The sequence below is a fragment of the Canis lupus genome, chromosome 2 (assembly GCF_048164855.1).
Source record: "Canis lupus baileyi chromosome 2, mCanLup2.hap1, whole genome shotgun sequence".
NCBI lineage: Eukaryota > Metazoa > Chordata > Mammalia > Carnivora > Canidae > Canis > Canis lupus.
This window is the reverse complement of record NC_132839.1, coordinates 15944690-15957151: the sequence shown is the minus strand read 5'-3', so window position 1 is coordinate 15957151 and position 12462 is coordinate 15944690. Positions and strand designations below refer to the sequence as shown.

The 12462-nt window shown below is 34.3% G+C and overlaps 1 protein-coding gene across 3 annotated transcripts in view; it reads left to right on the top strand.

Moving 5' to 3' along the window:
* Nucleotides 1-12462, top strand: part of SLF1 (SMC5-SMC6 complex localization factor 1) — an 84312-nt gene that overhangs the window by 19304 nt on the left and 52546 nt on the right. For all 3 annotated transcript variants that reach the window (XM_072791273.1, XM_072791282.1, XM_072791292.1), the window contains 4 exons: nucleotides 704-817; nucleotides 972-1047; nucleotides 2174-2414; nucleotides 7523-7685. In XM_072791273.1, the coding sequence (XP_072647374.1) occupies nucleotides 704-817; nucleotides 972-1047; nucleotides 2174-2414; nucleotides 7523-7685 (594 nt within the window). The remainder of the gene's footprint in view (nucleotides 1-703; nucleotides 818-971; nucleotides 1048-2173; nucleotides 2415-7522; nucleotides 7686-12462) is intronic.

Genomic DNA, 12462 nt, shown 5'->3' with positions numbered 1-12462 from the left:
CACTATACTAACATTTATGTAGGTAACTTTCTGAAGAATTTTATTCATTCATCACTGTGTTTTAGTGTCAATGTAGGAATGCAAACTTCTTTTTTTCTTTTTTTTTCTTGGAATGCAAACTTCTGACATTCAGACCGCAAAACAAATTTATTTACCGTCACGTTTATTTGGATGCCTTAGTGTCTTGGTGGTTGCCTTTGGCCCAGGGCGTGGTGGTCCCGGAGTCCCCAGATGGAGTCCCACATCAGGCTCCCCTCAAGGAGCCTGCTTCTCCCTCTTCCTATGTCTCTGCCTCTGTGTGTCTCTTGAATAACTATTTATTTATGTTAGAGAAAGAGAGCATGTGAGTGGGGCAAGGGGCAGAAGGAGAGGGAGAGAGAGCATCCTCAAGTGGACTTTGTGCTTAACGCGGAGCTGGACATGGGGCTCAATCCCAGGACCCTGAGATCATGACCTGAGCTAAAATCAAGAGTCGGATATTTAACTGACGGAACTACCCAGGCACCCTGGGAAGATAAGTTCATAAACCAATTTCTCTTGCACATAAGCAGTCTTAACGTTTGTATTTACAATAAAGCCTTATATGTTTCATTCATTATATGTTTGTTTTTTTATCACTCATAGTTAAGAAAAAATAATTATGTCAATCCTGTGAATAATTATCTTTAACATATGTTATCTTCTTTATGTGTATATATGTTAGATGGAAGATGGTGCCCCAAAGCATATCATCCAAATGACAGGATTTAAGATGGAAGAAAAGGAAGCTCTAGGCAAATTGCTTTTAAAACTAGATTGCACTTTTATTAAGAGTGAGGTGAGTACAGAAACTTATAAAATATTTAAGAGAGACTTGAAAAATAATACTGGCCTAAGAATGATAAAGTGCCCTCTTGATATTATAAGAATAAAGTGAATGTGCTATAAAAGACATCTTACTAACATTTTTTCATTTGCATTTTTCCTTCCAGAAATACAAAAATTGTACACATCTTATAGCTGAACGCCTGTGTAAAAGTGAAAAGTTTTTAGCAGCTTGTGCAGCAGGTAAATTAACTACTATTCTCCCTTGAAAAAATCTTCATGTTAGAAAAATGGACCTTATTCTCTGTAAGATAGTATGGTTATTATATCAAACATAAATCTGGTTTTATCTGAATATTTTTCTGAAATATTTATTAAAATATTTTTTCTTATTTTTCTAAGTAGAACTTTGTAAAACATGAAAATGTAACAGAGGCAAGAATACTTATTTTACCAAAGATTTATTGTGTTTTATGTCAGAAAAAAATTTTTAACAAAAACATTGGGCACAACAATAACCCTTCCCCCCCCCCCCATAAAAACTGCTTTTGTCGGTCTCAGCTGTTTTCAGTCAAGTTTGTTTTCTTTATCTGTCATTGGAAAGAATTTTTGTTCTCCTTCTGCCTCCCCTCCCATCCATGCTATCAAGCAATGATCTATTTTTTACTGAGATTTTAAATTCCATAAACTCAGCTTAGGAGTTAGTGTCATCCTCTCTCTGTCACCCTTGATGTTCCTTTTTAGTTTCCTCTACTGTGATTGAGCTAGCATATTATTAGTCCACTGATCATCCAAAAAAAAAAAAAAAAAAGGATATTTAACTCACTGAATTTACTATTTTTTAGAGTAATTTACCAGAAAGATATTTGGATTTATTATCTCCACAAAAAAAAAAGAACATATTTTCCCTGCTGTTGAGAAAAATGACCAATACCAAGATAAAAGAACTACAGAATATTATTACTTTGAAAAATTCTCTGTCAGTAAATTTGTTTTTTAAAGTGTAATATTGCTGTAAACATGATTAAAGAAGTTTTTAGCATAAGAAGAGTGATGTAAATTTCAGCCAAAATGGTGAATAATAATAACATAGTTTAATACCATGTTTATCTTATTATTAAGTCTTAGGGTTGTATTTAGTAACATTTAGACTTAGAATTATGGGAAAGGCTACATACAATGTTCAGTGATGTAGGACTCTACCAAAAATTTGGGACAACAAACATAATTCAAAGATAATTTTGGCATTGTAGTGTGGCCTTAGTCTCATGATGAACAAGGTCAAATTTTATTTGATATTTGGTCTTTATTCTTGAGCATTCATTAGAAACAAAATTCTTGTGTGACTGAGAGTTGATTTGTTTTCTAGGGAAGTGGGTACTAACTAAGGACTACATAATTCATAGTGCCAAAAGTGGCAGATGGCTTGATGAAACAACTTATGAATGGGGCTATAAAATCGAAAAAGACTCCCATTATTCACCTCAAATGCAATCTGCACCTAAAAGATGGCGTGAAGAACTGAAACGCACTGGTGCTCCAGGAGCCTTCCACAGATGGAAAGTTGTCCTCCTTGTTAGAGCTGATAAACGAAGTGATTCTCTTGTAAGGTAAGATGAGATCTCGTAAAAGCTAAAGCAATGGATGAAAAAACAGTTTTGGTTTGCTTGAATACCTTTTTTGTAGTTCTTTGAAATTATTGATTTCATCTAAATGGGCCATGGTGATTTACCCTGTAATCTCCAAGTTAAGCCGTTCTGTACTTAATTAAGTATATGTGTCCAACAGAATAAAATCTATAGTATTGCTTTAAATTTTTCTTGGGTTTCTGTTTAACTTCCCATGTTATTTCTTTTGACTAACTCAAGCAAAATTAGAAAAAAAAAAAAAAAAAACTTGGAAGATTTTTGAAATAATTTTCAATTTTTCCAAAAGCGTTTTTCTGGGTTTATATAGTACAGTCTTCATGGTTAATGCTGTTTCCTTCATTATTTCATTTCTTTCTAACTTTTCCATTCTATTTTTTAGTTACTGGATATTCTGAGACTGCAATGACTTGTAGGGAGATGCAAAAGTCCTTTTTCCCCTTTACAGAAGTATAATTTATAGGCAAATAAAATGCACACATTTTAAGTATACATTCTGATAAGTTTGGACAAATTTATACACCCTTATTATCCCCCCAACTATAGTCAAGAGGACAACCATTGATTTCCTTTGTGTCACCATACATTAGATTTGTCTTTTTTTTTTTAAGTTCATGTAAATGGAATTATTTTGTATATACTCCGTTGATGTAGTTTCATTTACTTAACTCATTGTTTTTGAGATACATCCAGGTTATTGTGTGTACCAGGCATTCATTCCTTTTTGTTGCTGAGTAGTATTCCACTTTGTGGATGTATCACTGTTTATTCACCCATTGATAGACATTTGTTTTTTGGTTTTGGTTTGGTTTTTTTTTTTTTTTTTTCCACTTGTGCTAATATAAATAAAGCTGTTATGAACATTTGAGTAAAAGCCTTCATGTACTTTTTTTTTCTTTTGGGTAAATACCAAGAATGAAATTTCTGGCTCAGATGGTAGTTGTGTACTTAACATTATAAGAAAATGCCAAACTATTTTCTGAAGTAGTTGTACTATTTTACATTTTCTCCTAGCAATTTGCAAGATTTCAATTGCTCTGCACTTACTTTGGCACTATTGTCCAAAAACCACTTGACTATATTTGTGTGATCTATTTCTGGGCTTCTTACTCCATTGGTATCTGTGTCTACCTTATACTAAAAGCACACTTTTGGTTACTGTAGCTTTATAATGAGTCTTGAAATCAGGCTGGTGAGCCTCCCAACTTCGTCCTATTAGAAATTTTGATGATTCTGGAGTTTTTATATTTCCATATACATTTTTGAACCACCTTGTTAATTTCTACAAAAAAGCAAGCTGGGATTTCAATTTGGATTCTACTGAATCTATGGGTCCAATTGGGAAGAATTGAGATCTTAACAATATTGAGTTGTCCTATTTATAAACTGCATCTCTCTCCAGCTCTTTGGTTTCTGCCTTTAGTGTATTATAGTTTTCACTGTATAGATCTTGCACATATTTTGCTAAGTTTAATCCTAGGTACTTCATGTTTTGGGAACCTATTATAAATGGATTGATTGCTCTGAAAGTTTTTATGTACATCTCTTGAGATAATTGGCTTTCTCCTTTATCAATATGGTAAATTTTTCTGATGAATTTTAAATGTTAAACCAAACTTGTATTCCTGGGCTAAACTGTATTTTATCATAAAGTATTATCCACTTTTTAATAATTGCAGTTTCTGTCAGCAGGTATTTTGTTAAGAATTTTTTTATTTCCAACCTGAGCAACTGATAAATGTAAAAATATACAAATTTAATATCATGGATTTTTTCTTCTGTAATTAGGAATTAAATGGTTGTTCACTCTGATCATTTCTTCTTTAAAAAAAAATATTTATTTATCTGAAAGAGAGAGAGAGCACAAAGGGAGAGAGAGAAGCCAACTCCATGCTGAGCAGAGAGCCTGATGCAAGGCTTAATCCCAGGTCCCTGAGATCATGACCTGAGCCAATAGCAGATAAGTGACCCAGGCTCCCTTTTTTTTTTTTTTTTTTTTTTTTTTTAAAGAAAGACCAAGAGCTCCTGAGATGGGGGAGGGAAATAGGGGAAAAGGATGGGGGGTGAAAGAGGGAGAGAGAATCTTTAGCAGGCTTCACGCCCAGTTCAGAGCCTGACAGGAGGCTCAATCTCAAGACACTGAGATCATGACCTGAGCCAAAATCAAGAGTTGGACACTTAACCAACTAAGCCACCCAAGTGCCCAGACTCTGACCTTTTCTATTCAATATTTTATTAGAGATCTGGACAGTACAATAAGGCAAAGACAAATAAGAGACAGAGTTAGAAAGAAATAAAAATAATTGTCTTTATTTCTAAAAGATATGGACATATACTAAGTAATTTATCCAGAAAAGCTATTAGAAGTAATTCTTGAATTCAAGATGACAGGATAATAAGTCATTAATAAAAATTAATGGTGTTTTTATATACTAGAAATGAACAATTGGAAATTAAAATTTTATTTTATTTTATTTTATTTTTATTTTTTTTTTATTTTTTTGGAAATTAAAATTTTAAAAGCAACATATTACCTGTGGTTTTTAGCAATTTGATAATGTGTCCAGATGTGTATGTGTGTTGATTTTGTCTATTATTTATTTGTTCATGTTATTTGCATGGAGTTCTTTGAACTGCTTGGACTTGTGGGTTTTTAATTTTTATTAATTATGGAAAATTATCAGCCATTAAGTTTTAAATTCTGTTGTGTTCTTTCCCTTGTGCTCTATTACTTGTATTTTAGACCATTTAATTCTTTTCCACCTTTTTTTATGTTGTTTTGTTTTTAACTTTCCCATTTTTGTGTTTCAGTTGGATAATTTCTATTGACCGATCAAGTTCATTGATTCCATCCACAGTTGCATGCAGTCTGTTCATAAGCCTGTCAAAGACATTATCCTTTGATATAGTAACTTTTATTTCTACCATTTTAATGTACTCAGTTCTCAGTTCCTGATCTCTTAGTGCAGTTTGTTCAATTTTTCCTTTGTATCCTCAAACATTTCAGTAATTGTTAAAGTCCCTTTCTGATACTTTCAACAAATGGATCATCTCTCTGTGCTTTATATTCCTTTTTCTCTTGACAGTGGTTTGATTTTCTTTTTGTGAATGTCTTTTATATTCTTTATTGCATGTATAGATATTGCATATATAGCAGTAGAGGCTGTGATAAGTATTTATATCCAAAAATGGGCTTTTGGGTAGTTGAATTAATCTTGTCAATTTTTGAGCAGGTTTGAGGTTTTGTTAATACTGTAGTTACCTTCACTGCATCCTTTCTGGTTACTCCTGCAGTGGAGTACAGTTTCTTTACGGTTGACCTGGGTTCTAGGGTGCTGGAGGGTTTCCGATTGATGTTTTTGCTTCGCTCTCAGCTTTCAGTAGTCCCTGCACTGCTAGGTCACAGAAGGACTCTGGTCATTCTTTTCCTCTCTTGCTTGTTATTCCTCTCTAGGTTGGGGGTAAGAATAAGATGTGTTTTTGGTTCTGCTAGATAGACTTCGGTCCTAAGCATTCTCTGTGTTCTTGTTCTCTGGGGTTAGGACTTTCTCAATATTTGTGTCTCAGTCCCCCATTGCAGCCAAATTCTGCTTTGTATGTATGAGTAGGGTTTTGACAAGAGAGAATTTCTAGCCTCTGCCCCACTATTAGATTTCTGTTTTGTATTAATGAAGGAACCTGTGTTTGAGTGGCATTTCTTCTGCCCTTTGTCCAGGGACAGATGGCTTTTGCTTCTATCCCTTGTCCAGAAACAATGGATCCATTTTGAGGCTACACAGCAGGACGTTTTCCTGCCCTTTTCTCGAGGCACGTGGATTTTACTTACATTCTCCCAATAGAAGCAGTGCATCTTTTCCTAGATTCTGAAAGTATAAGACTTTCTTACCTTACCCGAATGACTTGGACATTTGCTTCATATGACAGAAGGATCCAGGGAAGTGGACTTGGTTTTAGGTCTATCTCTTGATGGCCCACTTGTGCTACCTGGTAGGGAATCTGTTATCTGCCATTAATCTTTTTCGTGAATACTGAGGTCTGTGGCTAAGAGCTTGCAAGTGAGGGTAGACTTTCCTGGAGTCATTGACTCTCAGATACTGTAAATTGTCATAGTACTTGCACTTGGCTCTTAAATTTGTTAGAGTTTTACTTTATTTTAACCTATTTTTATGACCACTACTTCTCTCCTGCATCCTGGCAAAATGAGAGTTTTGAGTCTCCAGTCTCTTCACAAAGGGGCTTATCTTTATCGCTCTTAGGGAAATTAAGTTTCTTGATTGGTTGTTACCTCAGTCCTCTGATGGACTTCTGGAAAGTTAAGTTTTTAGAGATTTTTTGTTTTTTCTTACTGTTAGGTGATAACATTGTTCTCTTGTGACTTTAAAAATCCTAAGCACAACTAGAACTTGCATGAAACTCTTGGGATGTTTAAAGTTAATTAATCGAGGGACACCTGGATGGCTCAGCGGTTTAGCACCTGCCTTCAGCTCAGGTCGTGATCTTGGAGTCCTGGGATCGAGTCCCACACTGGGCTCACTGTGTGGAGCCTGCTTCTCCGTCTGCCTATGTCTCTGTCTATGTCTCTCTCTCTCTCTCTCTCTCTCTCTCTCTCTCTCTGGGTCTCTCATGAATAAATAAATAAAATCTTAAATAAATAATCGAAGACTAATTTTTTTTTAAAGAATGCTGGCAACTGTAGTACTTTTTTGTGGTTTAGAATGATTTCCTTGGAGGTATGTTGCCCTCTGAGGTAGCTGCTTACCTAAACTTCTCTCATTATCCTTTTGGTTTATGGAGGTGACTTTTCCTTAGGAAATAAATTCAGTATTCTTGATTCTTAAAAGTCTTCCCCATATCAGGAAGTGGATAAGTAGAAAGAAGAGCATGATTTCTTATCATCTTCTCTGAGCCACTTATAATTTAAGAAATCACTACAGTAGTTATTCTCCATGGCACTCAAATAATTCTTTCAGAAAGTTCTACTCCTACTCCTAGAAAGTAATTGATTTAGATAATTTAACTGACTATACTAAAAAAAAAAGAAAAAATACTTTCTATACTATTTACATTTTTAGAGTTCTGGAGGCTGGAAAAGCAAATGTTATTTTACCAAAAAGCTCACAGAGTGGAATAACTCATGTGATTGCCAGTAATGCAAGAATCAAGGCTGAGCAAGAAAAAGACCATTTTAAGGCTCCATTTTATCCAATTCAGTATCTAGGGGATTTTCTTTTAGAGGTAAGTAAAATAAACAATAAACATTTTTGAGTGTTTATTTTATAAAAATACTGATATTGTGAAATACGTTAAAAATTAAAATACGTTCTGAAAAAAATTAAAATATGTTCTGAATTTTAAAAATACAATGATTAGAAGTACAGTTCCATAGATCCACTTAAAAACAGATTTTTTTTTGTAATTCAGTATAGTACTATATATGTGTTTTCAGGGTTTTCTTAATAACATTTTTTCCTAGCTTACCTTATTATAAGAATAGAGAACATAATACATGTAGTATATAGAATATATGTTAATCAGCTGTGGAGGGTGTTGGTGCCCCTAATCCCCACATTGTTCAAGGTCAGCTATAATTAAAGTGACATATTTTTAAAGGCAGTTGCTCTCAATTATTTAAACATTTGAGAATATTTTTGATAAACGTAAAAAAAGTTTGCTTGTTGAATTTAAAATTTGTCTTTGAGTCTCTAGTTGTCCTTTAGTGATGTTTACTACAAACTAATTTTAACATTTTAATGTCAGTATAAATAAAATAGCAATGGATTATAGTATATAGTATTGTTTAATAATTTGTGGGTAATTTTCCCATAAAAAAAATAAGCAGCTCTTTTTAAGGTTTTAGAAATATTTTCCTGTTCTATTCCTCTACCTCCTTTTTCCTACTTAGCCCAAATACCACTTCTTAAGTTGTTTGAATGAGAACAGCCCTAGAAGAACTTCTCTGGATGTAAGAATTTTTAAGAAGGTAGAAAAACCTCAGTATGTCTAAAAACTTGTTCTTCTAGGAAATACAGCCTCCTTAAATGTTTCCATCTCAATAGATGCTCTAATCTTTTATCTAATAATTTATGTTAGAGACCTGGATATCACCCTTGAAACCTTCCTTTCCCTCCCGCCCCCCCCCCCCGCCATCTTGTCAATCAACAAATCCTATTGATTTTATTACCTTAAATAACACTTGAATCACGGTGCTTCTGTCTTCCTATATTAACATCATACTAAGTCGTCCTCTTTCCCCTGCCCTCCTGGAATACACTCTTAATTATTCTCTATCTTTTAACTCTTGGTAATATACTGATTATTACTCTTACCTTTTTCTTCTCTAGTCCATACTGCTTCATTCAGAAGGAGCAGAAAATGCACTGTGTAAAACAATTCTAATCTTGTCACTGTCCTACTTAAACCCTCCAGTGGCTTCCCATTGCCTTTAGGATAAAATCCTAAACTTCTAACGTGGCTTAAAAACTACCCACAGAATTCTTGTCAGTCCTGCCTTTCAGATGTGTCCTGCTCAGTTTTTTTCAGTGCTTGATTATACTATAACAAAATTGCTTTCTCCCATTTTCTTAAATAGGCTAAGCTACTTCCTGCCTCAGTCTTCTTAAAAGCTACATTTTCTGTCTTAAAAGATTCTCCTCGGTCCTCTCACTCTCTGTGCCTGCCAGCCTTCTGTTCATTATTCAAATTCCAGTTATAATGATGTCTTCAAGGAATCAACTGGCTGATTACTTAGTTAATGTCTGTTTTCCCCATCTAAACCAAAGGACCATGTCATCAAGATGATATCTATCTTTTCTATAGTTATATCTGAATCATCTTGCATAAAGCCTGGCACATACATGGTTCTCATTTTTTGTTAAATGGAGAAATTATGAAGTATATCTTAGTCTTCCAAGAGTAGACATATCATTCTGTAATTACCTTTCCCTACTGAGTAGCAGCAATGTAGATTGGAAATTTGACCTTATTTCAAGAGATGGATCTGCTTGGACTACAGATCTCATTGCCCTTGACAACGTTTGGTCTTGGAATGGGCATATGAAATGGTTCTGATCTGTGAGACATGAAGAGTAATATGTAAGAGCTTCTGGGAAGTTTCTTTTTCCTTCTGAAGAAAGCCACTGACAGCTTGGCTCCTGCTAGATGTGAACATGGAAGAATATAATCTAAATTATTAGTAGCAGCCAGTTTTTGACCATGAAGATAAGTAGCCTTAAGATGAAACCAACCCTGTAGATAGCAAAATATAGAGACAGAATGTGGATCCTTGCAGAGATACTGGAGTTGGTGGATTAGCCAATCCTGAAACCTGTCTCAGCGCTGGACCACATCACCATGTTGTGAGATAATAGATATCCATAGTATTTACATTACTTTGAGTTGGTTTTCTATTACTTGCAACCAAAAGCATCCTCTCTGATCTACCTATCTGAACAGTTTAATTGTTAATAGAATAAAAGCCATTCTTAACTAGCTTAGTAAAAGTACCTGAATTTTCTTTTTTCTATGGAAGGAAATGAATAAAGTGTAAAATATGAAATGCTTTATCCATAGTCTTATTTTACTGCAATAATTGGACAGCATTCAGATTCATTTACTAAAATATTGGAAGGGAGCAATAGTATATCAAGTAAAAGTAGCAGGTACTCCGTAACTTAACATTTGTTTTTAGAATACATTGTTTTTTTTTTGAATACATTGTTTTAAAAGATCTGGATTAGACAGCTGGGAATTCGTGACTATTTATTCCATATAAAGAAGGCATTTTGTGATCACTTCTGAGAAGAAAATAGCTTCATCGTAATGTCTTTCTTTTCTTCTACCACTTTGGCATACAGTATATCAGTCCTCATTAGATGGATTCTGTAGTATCCCGACAGTTGCCATGTAAAATGACAGAGTTAAAATAAGAAGCAATTGTTTAAAAAAAGTTTTCTTTAACCTGCTTTTACTTTTTTGGAAAGCTACTAAGTAAAAGATTTGGTAATCTATTTTAGTTCAGGTTTATAGATCTTTATTGAAAACTTTTGATGTACTAGGTACTATGCTGTGCACTAGGCAAAATAAATAGACCACATGTCAGACTTCGAGGTGCTTAGTATTTAGTGGTGAAAGCAGAACATGAAAACTATTACCCTTTAGTGTGTGTTGTACATTGCAAAATCAAGCAAGGTAAAAGAATTAAGAGGAACAAATGACTAATGTATCTCAATTGTTGGTCCACAGAAGGCCTCACAAAAAGATGATACTTAGGAATGCTTAAAACTTCTTTTGACTCATCCATAAGAAAATAAAAGTAAACCACAGAAAAATCTTACAGAAATACAGTAGGAATAATAGGAAAAAAACATAAACTTTTTTGTGGCAGATCAACTGATCTATGACCCAGATTTATAATAAGATTATAATAAGATTTTAATAAATAATTTATAACTAATAAGTCTTAAGAGTCCTTTAATGAGACTGAATTTCTTATTTTGTAACATAGATGCTAATACTATCTTACTGTAGCTGTTTTGAGAACTACTACAACTGTTATTCTGGATTAATATTTATTGAGAAATTACTGTGTATCAAGCCCTCCGCTAAGCATTATATACCCTTAATCAATCTATTTATCTTTCTTTTCCTTTTTCCTTTCCTTTCTCCTTTCCTTTCCTTTCCTTTCCATCCCTCCATCCTTCCTTTCTTTCTCCACCCAACATGGGGCTTGAACTCATAAACCCAAGATCAACAGTTGCATACTGTCCTGACAGAGCCAGCCAGGCACTCCTAAATACCCTTAACCTCTGATGGTTCAACCAGGAATCATATCTTTGTATTTAGCTTTTAAAAAATTAAAAGAAACTGTCTACCACAGGGGGACAAAAAGTACCCTTAACCTTATTTTAAACATCATGTTCTTAGGTCTGTGTATTATAGCCTCATTTTATAGTTGGCAAAATGGGGTACAGTCAAGTTAAATTATTTGCCCATGCTCCTACAACTGCCATGTGTCAGACCAAAAATTTAAGGTCAAGCACTCAGTAACATTGATGACTTCACTAATCGAACCCCCTTTCCTGTACTCTCTTTTGTCATTATTAGGTATCTTTTATCACCTGGTCTGTTTCTGGGTAGTTAAAAATACCTAGTGCTGTAAGCAGTACTGTAACTAGTACTCAGTCATAAGATCTTGAGATACCATTTAAGAATTAGGGTATAGATACTAGTTAGAAACCATGTAAAACACTCTTGACCTCTCTGATTATGCATCCTGTGTCATGAATTAATTCAAGTTGTATGGAAAATGCCTTGGCTGAATCCAGGAATATGACCTAGAGACCAGAGTCTATCTATACTTAGTACAAAATAGTAAACCCTATCACATAGCTGAATTAGAGGCCACACCAACTATCATTGCCACACTCTGCTGCTCTACTCCTAAACAATAGAATAATTTACTGTATAAGTAGGCGTTTGATCATATATTTGGAACAAAGCATTACACTATATAATGTATTATTAGGAGGCAGACAAGGCCCTTTTTTTCATAGGTCGTGTAGGAGACAACCCAATGCCTATACACAGTTGTCACTAAAGAAGTATTTATAAAATAAGGAATAAGAAATGAATATTTACAGATAAATAAAATAATTTCTATATATTTCATTATAAGTAGTCAATTACTTGGGTGATTTGGAAAAAATAGACAATGATCGGGGATCCCTGGGTGGCGCAGTGGTTTAGCGCCTGCCTTTGGCCCAGGGCGCGATCCTGGAGACCCGGGATCGAATCCCACGTCGGGCTCCCTACATGGAGCCTGCTTCTCCCTCTGCCTATGTCTCTGCCTCTCTCTGTGACTATCATAAATAAATAAAATTAAAAAAAAAAATAAAAGACCCTTTAAAAAAAATAGACAATGATCATTTAACTATAAAAAGTAGGTTATTTTATAAACCTTCTAAGTGTCATAGTTTGGGCAGTCCAGGTGGCTCAGCAGTTTAGCGCCGCCTTC